At 43.0% G+C, this 12,377-nt stretch overlaps 1 protein-coding gene across 1 annotated transcript in view; it reads right to left on the bottom strand.

Annotated features, from left to right (window-relative positions):
• The window catches only part of HECA (hdc homolog, cell cycle regulator), a gene marked incomplete at both ends in the record, with an annotated part of 41,725 nt that extends 30,835 nt beyond the window's left edge, over positions 1 to 10,890 (bottom strand). The window contains one exon of the mRNA XM_080699882.1: positions 10,650 to 10,890. Coding sequence (XP_080556008.1) covers positions 10,650 to 10,890 — 241 coding nt within the window. The remainder of the gene's footprint in view (positions 1 to 10,649) is intronic.
• Between the last annotated feature and the right edge of the window lie 1,487 nt (positions 10,891 to 12,377).

Raw genomic sequence — 12,377 nt, 5'->3', positions numbered from 1 at the left:
GTATCAAACCAGTGATCCCATTTCTGAGACTTTTTCCTCAAAAAGTAATCTTGTCCTAGCTATGAACTCCATTAAGAACAGAAAGTGCCAGCACAAACATTCACAACCCCCACGTTACCTAGGCCAGGAATTCCTTCTGTAGTAAGGAGAAGGGATCGGAGCAACATGCATGTACAGTGTATAAGTAAAGTGTTTCCTTGAGCAGGGGTTGTTTTACAAATTTAATTTCAGTTTAAGCATCAGAATAAACACAAAACCTTTTAAAAGCAATTTAAATATACCTATTGCGCTTCAGTGATGTTTCCATTGTGATTTTTAATTCTCTACCTTCACATAGAGATGATGTTGGGTAAAGATGGGTATTAAAGCACACAGAGATGATGTTGGGACCCAACATCAAATAGAAACCAAAATGGGGGTCAGACAAGTTTCGCTACACTCAAGCATACCTTTTCTGCAAGAAGGGAAGAGACCATCTCTGATGTTATCATTCTCACGCTCAACATACACTGCAGGTGTCAAACCTGGCTCCCAGGGAGCACTCAGAAAGGGGAGTTGTGGTATCTTGGTGGTTCCTGTCACTAGGAATGGCTGCTTCTCCTCTTTGCAGGTTCCGTGAGTTCTATAGTCCCAATAAAGGGATCAACAAAAATATTGCCTTAATTCTGCACTGCAACACATTATCTTCACTCTAAAACTAAATGCCTAATACTGGAATCTTATCATTACAAGGCTAAGTTTTATTGCAGGGCTAAGGTTCCTGCAGCATGTAAACACTCTGAGATAAGAACACAGAGGAGCTGGAAACTTTGGGTGAAGTGGTTCAGCTGCCCTGTGTGCTAGATAGACACATTTCTACCTCTACTGCTGAAGGGCACTTCTGTACCTCAATGCCAAGCTCACTCCGTAACTTCTGGCATCACTGCTCGGGATTCTCTGTTCATTAATACCCATCACCAACTATCCCACACTCAGACTCTCAGATTACAGAGTGCACCTGCTGCTAATCAAAATAGCCAGAACTTAATTCTGTATATTCCCCATTTTCCACTTTTGCCCAGGCACTGAGCTGTGTTAGGTATAACAAGTAGTGTGTCACACATTAACAAGTTATGTTAAAATATCATTCTATAAATATCCTATTGAAATAATCACATTCAGAGGTGCTCATTTAGAAAAGTAAAACAGAGCTTGTGACTCAATTTCAACATTAGTGTAGAAAGACTCTCCTGAGGTAATTTTATAACTTGAAAGGACATGATCTAAAGTATAATCAAACTTATGCTTATCCCTAGGGAAGAGTACACATTAAAGTGTGGCAAATGCCTCCTTAACTTTACATGAGCAAAGATACCCTGAAAACTCAGGCCTAAATCCATCCTCTTGATCAGTTTTATAAAGACATGTACCTTAAAGCATTGTTTCTAATTAATTTCTAAAAAATTAAATAAAATTTTTGAATAATGACATAAGCCACCTTTTGCTATCTGACCATCTGTAATTGCTCTTTTGGAGGTGATATTTGAGTGGTAATATATTTTGAAGGAATAGAGATAATGCCATTATGGTACAAAAATTATTTTAAGCTGAGACTTTTGAGTTCCTGAAATCTCTTATTTCCTAAAAGCAGAATCTCCTCCAAAGAACTCAACTATCATAATTCCCCTCCCTGAGAACAACCAAGATTATTACCAGAAATGAGAAATCTCCACGTCACCCCTAGACAGACATTATCAGAAAAACATGGTATCTCCCATCTAGTCTCCTAAGAGGCCATTTATCATTCCAAAAAAAAAATCACCTGTTTTCCCATTAAGTGCCTTTTCCCCCATTCTCTTCTGGTAAAACTGGTATGTGAGCCCCAAATTCTAACCACTCTTTTGAGTCACATTTTTTCTATGATTAAATGTCTCTCTCCTGTTAATCATTTGACAATTTAATGCACAAGCCCACAAATACTTAGCCTAAGAGAATAGAGGAAACGTTTTTCCTTCCCAGCAATCTAAATCTAGAAAATGCACTGAATTGAGTATATATAAAAACTATGCTAGCTTTCTTACTAAATGCAGTCTAAGTAATTATATGGTTAACATTTAACACTTCCTCTTTAAGTCTTCCTCTTCTCTTATTTTTCTCTAAACTTCCTCTTAATATCTTCATTTCTAACTCTCAGACTGTTTTCTGTCTTATCCTCCTAAGTATAATTTAGTACTAATTATTTGTTTTCCCTTTCTACTCCTAACAAATGACATATAAATTTTAAGCATTAGAAATGCCACTCATTTTTGCTAATTTAAAAAAGGACAATCAAGCTAAAATACCATGTTGATTAAAGAGAACAAGTTGCTATTTCACCAGCCACTGAAAACTCAAAAGCTTTTGAAATTACTAAAATTAAAATAAATACACAGTCACTTTATATAAAATAATGACATTGCCCATCTAAGAGTTTGTTTAATTTTTGTATTTAGTCATTCATTTATTCTTTGTGGTGCAAGGGATTGAATGAACCCAGGAGCATTCTACCTCCAAACTACACCTCCGGCCCTTTTAAGCTGCTGAGAGCTTTGCAAAGTTGCAGAGACTGGCTTCAAACCTGTGATCCTGTCTCAGCTGGGATTACAGGCTTTACCACCATGGCTGGCTGAGTTTGTTGTTTGAAAAATAAGGCAATAGAGATAAAATGACAAATTATTCCCACCAGGAACAGAGAAACATACTTTCTACCAAAATGAGAACAAACCTCTAGAGAAAACCCTTTCTGCTCAAGATGATCCCACCCAACCCCTTGGCATTTAGTTCTCTCAAGTCAACCTCAACTAGCTTACTTCCCGTGATGGCATGGTGGTACACAGGGATGCCTGGGCTCACAATAAGACAAACAAATGCTCCAGAGCTTCCTGGACACTGTAACTATCATCCTGCTAGGCAGAAGAGAAGCTATGTGCCATGGTCCCACTGCTGCACTGGAAGATCATAACCAAGGGTCCATGGCAGGTTCTGTCTCCAATCCCTGACAGGCTGCATCAAGATACCCACACTGTTAAAATATGCAAGAACTTAAACAAGCTTGTCAACTACCTGTGATCATCCCTTTCTGCAGATACAGAAGACCATGTCTCTGCTTGCAAAGCTTGGTGGACAGAGTGCATGGTTCTCTGCTGGCTACAAAACATCCAATTTGACCTTACAACCCTCCCCTGTGAGCTGCCAGCCCTGCCACTGAACTCAGGAGGGCCACATCAAACTCCTGGCAGCAATCAGAGCTCAAGGTCCTTTCCCCATCTCCTTCTGCTTGGAACATCCTTTCAATGCATTAAAAGTAAGCCTTCTTTCTTTTCTCAAGACTCAGCTCACCCATTCCCTTCTCCAAGGGACTTTTTTTTTTTTAGCTGAGCACCCACAGTACATTATCTTGGCTCCTGGTGTTTACATTCCCCACCAGGTTCACCATGAACCCCTGAGAGTACAGATTCTGATGCCCTCAACTACAATTCAGCATGATTCCAGTCATCGAAGACAGTAAGCAAGCAGAGTGCGGTGCTGCCTAGAGAGGTGGAATGAGGTGCCATGTACTTCATTAAGCCATCAATGATTCCAAAGGACATCCTGAGCTCCTCACCTGTCAGCTACTCAAAACTTCACATCCTCATTTCACTTCTACATCTTCAAATCCTACAACTATATGTAATCTATATTCTACCACCTCGCACGTTCTTGCTCTTTATTGCACAGCTGCTCTTATGTAGTGCATGTAATAACCTACTTGCATTTATTTCTATATAAGTAAAATGTAACCATTTGTACACTGCTTTTCACTTTTTTTGCTAAATCATCTGATTTTTTCCAGTTAAACCCTAATCAGAGATGAAGAGGAAAGAAAAGCAGACTGTTCATAGTGAAAGCACTGTTTGAAAAAAGGCCTGCATGATGCCATAGCTGTCTCTAGAATTTACAGACCTACCACCATCATAATGCCTCACAGTGTCTGTGTTCAAGAACATGAAGGCTTGACAAGCTCTACAGTTGAATAAGTATGAACAAATCACAGACTTACAAAGCTACTGTTGACACACTGTGCCTCTGTGTATCAGGCCCTTGCCAAGATCCTCCACATATATTGTTTTCCTTCTAAAACGCCCCCAAAGGTTTGCACTTCAGAAAAGGAGGCTAAGGAAGATTTTGCCCCAAAGTCACTTTGCTATGAAGTTGCAGCGCATAGCTTCACACCCACCTCTGTCTAAACCCCATGCTTTGCAACTACAACTTTAAAAACTCTGCCTTACCTCTTAAGATTAAAGTGATGGTCTAAGACCGAATTTCAAAGGCCTAGGCTTTCATTATCACCAATTGTTTCAATAGATACTAAAATACCACTCATCAATAGCAAATAATTTACTGAACCTCTGTTAGCTACCAATCACTAAAGACCACAGAAGTCCCCAGCAGATATAAATCTAGCAATCTAGTCTTGGATGTCCCAACGTATGACAGCACCTGCTCCAGGCTCTACATCCAAACAGGATCCCACTGTTGTTGAGATATTTGGGGATGCCAACAATTCTCCTGCATACCTTTAAAAGAACAAAAACCAGGGACCAACCAGGCCCTGGAGAAAGACACTCTGCAGAATAATAACAACTGGTACAACTTTTCTACAGTGCAATCTCAACATGTATTAAAAGTCATAAAAATATGTCTATCTTTGACATTCCAAATGTGCAGGTAAGAACTTGATCTAAGGATGGGCTATGATCTGCAAGTTTGTGTTTCCTCCAAAATTCATGTCCAAACTAATTCCCAATGCAACAGTATTAAGAGGCATGGCTTTCAGGAAGATATTAGGCCATATGGGCTCTGCCCTCACAGATCTAGCAAATCTATCCTTTCCACCCTTTCTGCCCTGTAAATAAACCATGAGAAAATGTTACCTACAGAGCCAACCTTCATCAGGCACCAAGTCTGTCCATATTGTTCTTGACCTTGGACTGCCCAGCCTCTAGAACTATGAGAAAAAAATATGTATCTATTGCTTACAAAGTACCCAGTCTGTGACATTTTCTTATAGCAGCAGGAATGAACTAAAACAGGGAGTCATTAGATAAATTGCCAAAAAACCTAAAGGCACACAAGAACAGAATGATCAAATTATCCTAGATGCAGACATATAATGGCATATTATGCAATCGTTAAAAACAATGATACAGCCAGGCGTGGTGGCACAAGCTTATAATCCCCACGCTTGGGAGGCGGAGACAGGAGGATCGCGCAGGTTCAAAGCCAGCCTCGCTGGCTTAAGAGACCCTGTTTCCAAATAAAAATATAAAAGAGGTCTGGGAGTGTACCCTGGAGGTGGAAGGGCTTCCAGGAACCCCAGTACCACCAAAAAAAAAAAAAAAAAATGATACACCAGATATGGTGGCATAGGCCCTGTAATCCTATTACCTTGAGAGGCTGAGACGGGAGGATTGCAGATTCAAGGCCAGCTTCAGCAACTTGGTGAGATCTTCAGCAAACTAGCAAGACCTCGTTTCAAAACTAAAAAATAAAACAGGACTATGGGTGTAGCTTGAAGGTATAGCACACCCCTAAGTTCAATCCTCAGTAACAGAAAAAAAAATGATACACCTGGACATTTGCTGCTCTGCAAAAAGGACAAAATATGAAGTGTAAAAATCAGATATACAATCTTTTTGTTAAAATTTATATGTACTTTTAAAAGTCTAAATGAAAAAAATGGTAGAGGCTGCAAGAATATTTATCAAAATGTTAACAGTGACCTCAAAATATAGGATTATGTATTTAACTAGAAATTCAAAAAGAATTTGGTCTTTTTTTTTTCTTTTAAAGACTTTGCACAATGTTTATTACTGGTAAAATAATAATACAGCATTTTTAATTGGATAAATCTCATAATGCCAGAGATAGTGATAAAAATCAGTCAGGACGGACTATTTTTTGCCTTAAAATTTTCCTCTGTTACCCTCAAGTTCCTTTTGTGTGTATGTATGGTACTGAGCTACATCCCCCAGCCCTATTTTGTTATTTCTACTTTTTATTTTTAAACAGGATCTAAGTTGCTGAGCCTGGCCTCGAACCTGCAATCCTCCTGTCTCAGCCTCCCAAGTGCTGGGATTACTGGCATGTGCCACCACGCCCAGCTCCTTCAAGTTCTTTAAATTACCCACAGCTAAAAGTCTGAAGTAAACTAAAAGAGGATTAAGCTACAAGAGATTTCCTAGTTTTATATCCTGTTTTCAATTCTCCTTGGAATTATACATAGTCTTGGACCTACAGCAAAGCAGACATTGAAGGTTAAGTTTCTAAAACTTAAGCATAGATCCCGTAACAAGTAAAGAAAGAGACAAAAATAAAGACTTCATAAAGCACCATTACTGGATCACAGAGCAGCTTTTCAGTATAATGTACAAAATGCACAGAAAGCATTTTTAATGGATGAGGCAATATTTTTTACCAATCCACACTACAAAGCTGAATTTCAAAAGACAATGTCAAAAAGAGCACATATTTTTAAAGGCCTGGCAAAACTGACTTCTAGATAAGGCAAGAAAATGTCTTCCAAGATCACAATATTGCTTGACATACCTTATATCCTCAACAGATAGATATTTCTTGATTTGAAAATAAATAGCAAGCAAACTCATTTTTCTTCTGATGGACATTGTTAATTTATAAACGTGGTAATAAAGTAAACATCTAAAAAGAGAATCTTTAAAATATACTACAAACGTGAGATTATAAACAGCATATTTTGTGGCCTAAATATGCAACAAACCTTCATAGGGAACAGGTGGTGCTCAAAAAAAAAAAAATCAACTTGTAAACAGATGTATGGGATTTAGAACACATTTTCCCAAGGAAAAAGTGGTGGTTATCTCCTAGTCTGCCCACAGGCCTGCTCAGTTGTTGGTGAGAAATATTTACCCCATACCTGCATTTTATATGCATGGTACTGGTTGTCTAAGTAGGAATAAGTACCTCTCCACAAAGTCTTTCAGGCTGAAGAGATGCCACTCCTCAAGTCATACCCTCCTCTAGGAGCAGTCCAAATCCAAATGACTAGTCAATGGAGGGGAAGAGTGAAGATGAACACGCCCCCATGTCTCAAGGTGAAACTCTGAAGGGCCATCCCACCTCTAGAGCTCCCTGCTACCGGTCCATTACGGATCACAGACCAACTCTTCCCTCTACCCAATTCTGTTTCCCTGACTCTCCTACTAGTCAAGAGCACTTTGCAGTAAACCACCTACACATAAATCTCTGTCTTGGAGGTTATTTCCAGGACCCAGGACAAAAAGCTAACACTTTCTAACTACATAAGTCTGGCACTATATATATATAATAAATAGATACATATATACATACATACACATATCTTGCTTCATGTGTATGTGTAGGTACAATAATCTCTTTCTCCATATGTGAAACCTAAGGCTCAAAGAAATTAAATGACTTGCCCAAAGACATTTGGGTAAATATTTGAGGAGCCAGGACTTGAAATTTGGTCTACAAAATGCAAGGCCAATCACTAATGTGGTAGAAAAGTTGTTGAGTACAGAATTAGCTCAGGAGTTGTGGGAACAGTCAAGATGAGTAGTGAGCTGAAATATGCATGCTCAGCCACAAAACAGCAATTCAAAAAAGTTCTTAGGATTCAGACCCACTAAAATCTAGATACAGCATGATCAAGGTTTCATAAATTCTTAAGTCTTCAAACAGCAAAGGCCTAATGAAAGCAGAATTTCAGAATGAAACTACATAGTTATAACCTACTGCATGACTACTAGATCCTAAATATAATGATTGGCAAATCATACACACCTACAATAAAAATGCTATAATATGTGCAAATAGATACTCTGTAGGAGGAGAATGACACTTCCTCATGTCTCCTTGTTTTTATTCCAACTCATACAAAAGCTTCATAAACTAGTATCTCAAAATTATTATCCCATAAATTTATTAGAGGTATAATATCCTTACATTTAATATTCCACTTAGTCAAAGGCAAAACTACAATTAGTTCAACTTCAATTACAACTATTCCAAAGCCTCTCCAAGCTTTCCCTATCTAGCAATCTTCTTTAACAGAATAAGTGGTTATTTTTACCTAAAAAGAACTAAAGGCTAATGTTACCCTATTCTGCTGCCTATACTACCAAATAGCTACAAAACATAAAGCCATTCTATAAATTCTAAACAACTACAAATTAAAAAACATTAACTTGATGTCATTAAATTTGCATGTTTGAAGATTTGCATGGTTTCAATTCCTAGTACCAAAAAACAAAAAGAAATACTAAAAATTTATCCAATTAATGTCACTTTAAAACTCAGAAATAACTGGGCCTTTGCAGATACTGAATTTACTCATCTGTTGCCCCTTCCTGTAAAAATTCACCAATGCCACCTCTCCCACACCCCTATATTATACATTTTATACACACACTTCAAAAGCATTTGCTCCTTGTTCATTGATTTTGCATGTGGGAGACTTCAGCATCTATGTTCAGTTACCAGTGACAGAAATATAGGGACAGGTTCTTCAAACTTAGGTGAACCATTCACTGAGACATCATAACATGTCAGAACCAAAAATCCAGCATCTAAAAATGAGCTCACTGCTCTGAGTTTGTAGCTTCTATGATCCTGATAATGGCAATGTTTGCCCATTTCTTCTTTTTTCTCCATTTATTCCATAAAGAAGTCCCCAATCAAAATACATAGCTTCACAATGATATACACAATACTGCTAAATATACCTGAGTGTCAGTACCATTTCAAAGAAGAGTAATAACAAGGGCACCCTAATCAATTTAAGGGTTTTGAACTAGGAGGTATCGGCTTTGAAAAAGTGCTTTCTCACACCCCTTTAAAGTGGTCAAATCATTTGGAGCAAGGGTAAAGGAACTGCCAAACTTGAATCTTAAAGCACAGCACCTTGAATAATGCAGCCCCATGAGGCCTAGGATGCCCTCCCTCGTATACCACCATATCCCCCCAAAGGTCTATACCTGTAACACCATCAGTAGCTAATGTTCTTATTGATAAATAACTCTCACTGTACTTACGAGAAACTTTACTGCACTCGTTACACACATAACAAAAACTGAGGACTTGATCTGGAGGCTCTGAGCCTCACAATAACACTATAGGGAGCCAATATAATTCTTTTAATTCTCTTTTTGCAGTTGAGGAAATTGAACCTCAAAAAGACCAACCTTCCCAAAACGACTAAATGGTTGGGCCAGGAATCTCTCTTACCCAGCCAGAGTCTAGGCACCTTCCTCTTGGCCACATTAATATCAAAATGAAAGTTGGAGCTAGGAAAACAAAAGAATATGAATAATACAGGCTAGCCAAAAGGTGTATTATCAAATATTCACAAAGGACCTAAGTTTGCTCCAAAAATAAATAAAGCTTTCTATTTCAAACCTGCACAGCCAGCCAATGGGGCCTATAGCTGTGTTTCTAATAGGCTACTTTCAACCTATGTTCTAAGCACTGCGGGGTTCTTCTAGGCGCAGGTGCCCTGTTCAAAAACTGACTGATCTACATAAAAGAATGGGTTTGAAAGCTGAAAGCTGTGTTTAAAAGCCAGGCATAACGATCCCAATCTGCCTTCATTACAAATATACCTACATTCTCATCCCTGAAAAACTGCCTGATCTGAGAGGAATTCAAAGACCTGTTCAAATAAGTGCTTGCCCAGCACCCTATAGGGGAAACCCGGTCTCTGTAGTGAAAACAAAAATCCTGTCACGTCTTGGCAATTCCACTCCATGTCCCCTTAAAAAGAATATCCAAGGACTACAAAAAAAAAAAAAATCAGGTTTCTTTCTTTAAAAAATAAAGCCCAATTAAAGCCGAACATGGTGGCACACGCTTGTAATCCCAGTACTTGGGAAGCTGAGATAGGAGGATTGCAAAGGTTCAAAGCCAGCCTCAGCTACTTAGTGAGGCTCTCAGCAACTTAGTGAGACCCTGTTTCCAAATAAAATATAAAATAGGTCTAGGAGTATATCCCAGAGGTAGAAAACCTCTGGGTTCCACCCCCAGTGCCACCAAACAAAATAAAAAAATAAAAATAAAGCCCAATTATACAGAGCATTTATTTTAACGCTGGGCTGGGAACGGAAGTCAAGTTCAGATTCTCTTCCTTCCTCAAGCAAGCCAGAGAATTAAAGCGCGCGCGCGCGCGCGCGCGCGCACACACACACACACACACACACACACACACACACACACACACACACGCAAACCCTACAAGGAAAAATCGTCTCGGGGCCTCTTCACCTGTGGCAATCCACGCAGCTATGCGGATTTGCGGGGAATTAGGCTCCCCTTCGCTGGGGGAAGGCGGACTGCGGGGAGCTCAGGAGAGAAGGAACTGGAGCCTAACTTTGAATCGGCTCATTCCTGCCAACTTGGGCAGCCCTGGCCTCCCTCCCTCCCTGCCTGCCTGCCTGCCTTCCCCCAGCCCGAGCTCGCCCGGGCGGCGGGCGGCGGCGGCCGCGGGGTCCGGGGCGCGGGTCCCGAGGCCCGGCCTCGGCCGCATTGTCCGCGCCCCGGCCCGCCGCCGCGCCGTCCCGCGCCGGGGAGGAAGTTGCCGCCCGCCCGCGTCTTACCGTTCCTGGCGTCGCACGGCGCCGCGGCCCCCGCGCCCGCCCCGGCGCCCGCCGCGCCCGCGCCCGCACCCCCGGCGCCCGCCGCCGCCGCCGCCCCGCCGCCGGCCGCCGCCAGGGCCCCCCCGGCCGCCGCGCCCGCCGCGCCCGCCGCCAGGGCCCCGGCTCCATTTTCCTGCTCGTCCCCGCTGCTGTTGGCGCGCTTGTTTTTGCGGCCGCCTTTGCCGCTCTTGGGGTTGGGCATCTCGCCCGCGAGCGTCCCGGCGTCGGCGAAGGCGGCGCCCCCGGGCAGCCGGCTCGGGAGAGCGCAGCGCGGGCCGCCTCCTCGGCGCCGTCTAGCCGCGCGGCCCGCGCCGCGCCATCCCGGCCGCCGCGCCCTCGCCGGCGGGCTGCAGCCGGCGCGCGGCCCCCGAGGCTCGCATCCGCGCGGGCGGGCGCCGCGGGCCCGGGGCGCGAGCGAGACGCTCCGGAGCCGGAGGGGAAAGGCGGGTCCCCGCTTGTTTTGATTCGGCTGCGCTGACACGCTCGGGGCCCGCCCCCGCCCGTGACGACACTGGGGACTCGTGCTGGCCACGCCCACCGGGTGACCTCACGTCGGAGGGGTCCGCCCGCGTGACGTCACGCCCGCGCAGGGCCCGCCCCTTCGAGTGGCGTCATCCGGGCGCTCTCGAGGCGGGCTTGCTGAACCCGGGCGTCTATGGGGAGCGGTGTCTGCGACCAGGCAGAGGACGTTAGGGGATTACCACAGCTCAGAAGTTGTTCGGTGGCCTCCTGACCTTAGTGTAATTGAGGCCTAAAACAATATGGACCGGTTTGGTGGCACAAGCCTGAAATCCCGGTCCTTGGGAGGCTTGGTCCCAGGGCTGGGACCAGCCTCAACAATATAGGGAGGTTCTCAGCCACCTAGGGAAAGGATTGTTTCGAAAGGATAAAGAAAAGGCTGAGAGTGTAGCTTGGAGGAAGAATGTCCTGGGTTCAGTCCCCACTACCATACGCACGCAAAGAGGACAATATGGTCTGGAAAAATAGCAGGTGACTAGAAGAGGAAGGAAGACAAAGGATTTCATATTAATAATCCATTCGGTGGCTCTGCCATTCAATAATATAAACATTGCATTGAGTCTCTGGACCGTGGGGTTGGATGATGGGGCCCCATGCTAAGAAGCTTTCACAATCAGGTGGCCCCAGATAGTTGATTTAAGCAGGGCCCACCATGCAGGGATCTGGCTAAATTTCACTAAGATGCAGGCTCAGCCTGGGGGGGCCCAATACCTGTGGGTTGGCCTGAGTTGGTTTGAAAGAAAGGGGGCCACATCTTGAGAAGGGAAAGGCTAGAAAGTGATACCCGAAACAGGGTGCAGTGCTGCCCTCCAGTGAGCCACTACTTGTGAAGCTGAAGCAGGAAAATCGTAAGTTCAAGGCCAGCCTGGGTAACTTAGTAAGACACTGTCTCAAAATAAATAAATAAATAAAAACAATTGGGATATAGCTCAGTGGTAGAGTGCCCCTGAGTTCAGTCCCCTAAGAAGACCTAAGGGCGGGGACCCCTGGGGAGTTTCAAGTGGCCTCCTTATTTCAGCTGTATTCTGCCTTTTCACAGCTCTTTCTACCCCTCGAGTCTCCGCCCAAATATGTTTTATCAGTTCCTTCAGAGTAATCCCACAGAGACACCTTCCCAGAAAAGCTATCGGAAGTATTGCCGTTTTGTCTGCCTCGAATTAAGTTGGCAGC

This window comes from Muscardinus avellanarius (genome assembly GCF_963383645.1).
Source record: "Muscardinus avellanarius genome assembly, chromosome: 8".
NCBI lineage: Eukaryota > Metazoa > Chordata > Mammalia > Rodentia > Gliridae > Muscardinus > Muscardinus avellanarius.
This window is presented reverse-complemented; position numbering and strand designations above follow the sequence as displayed.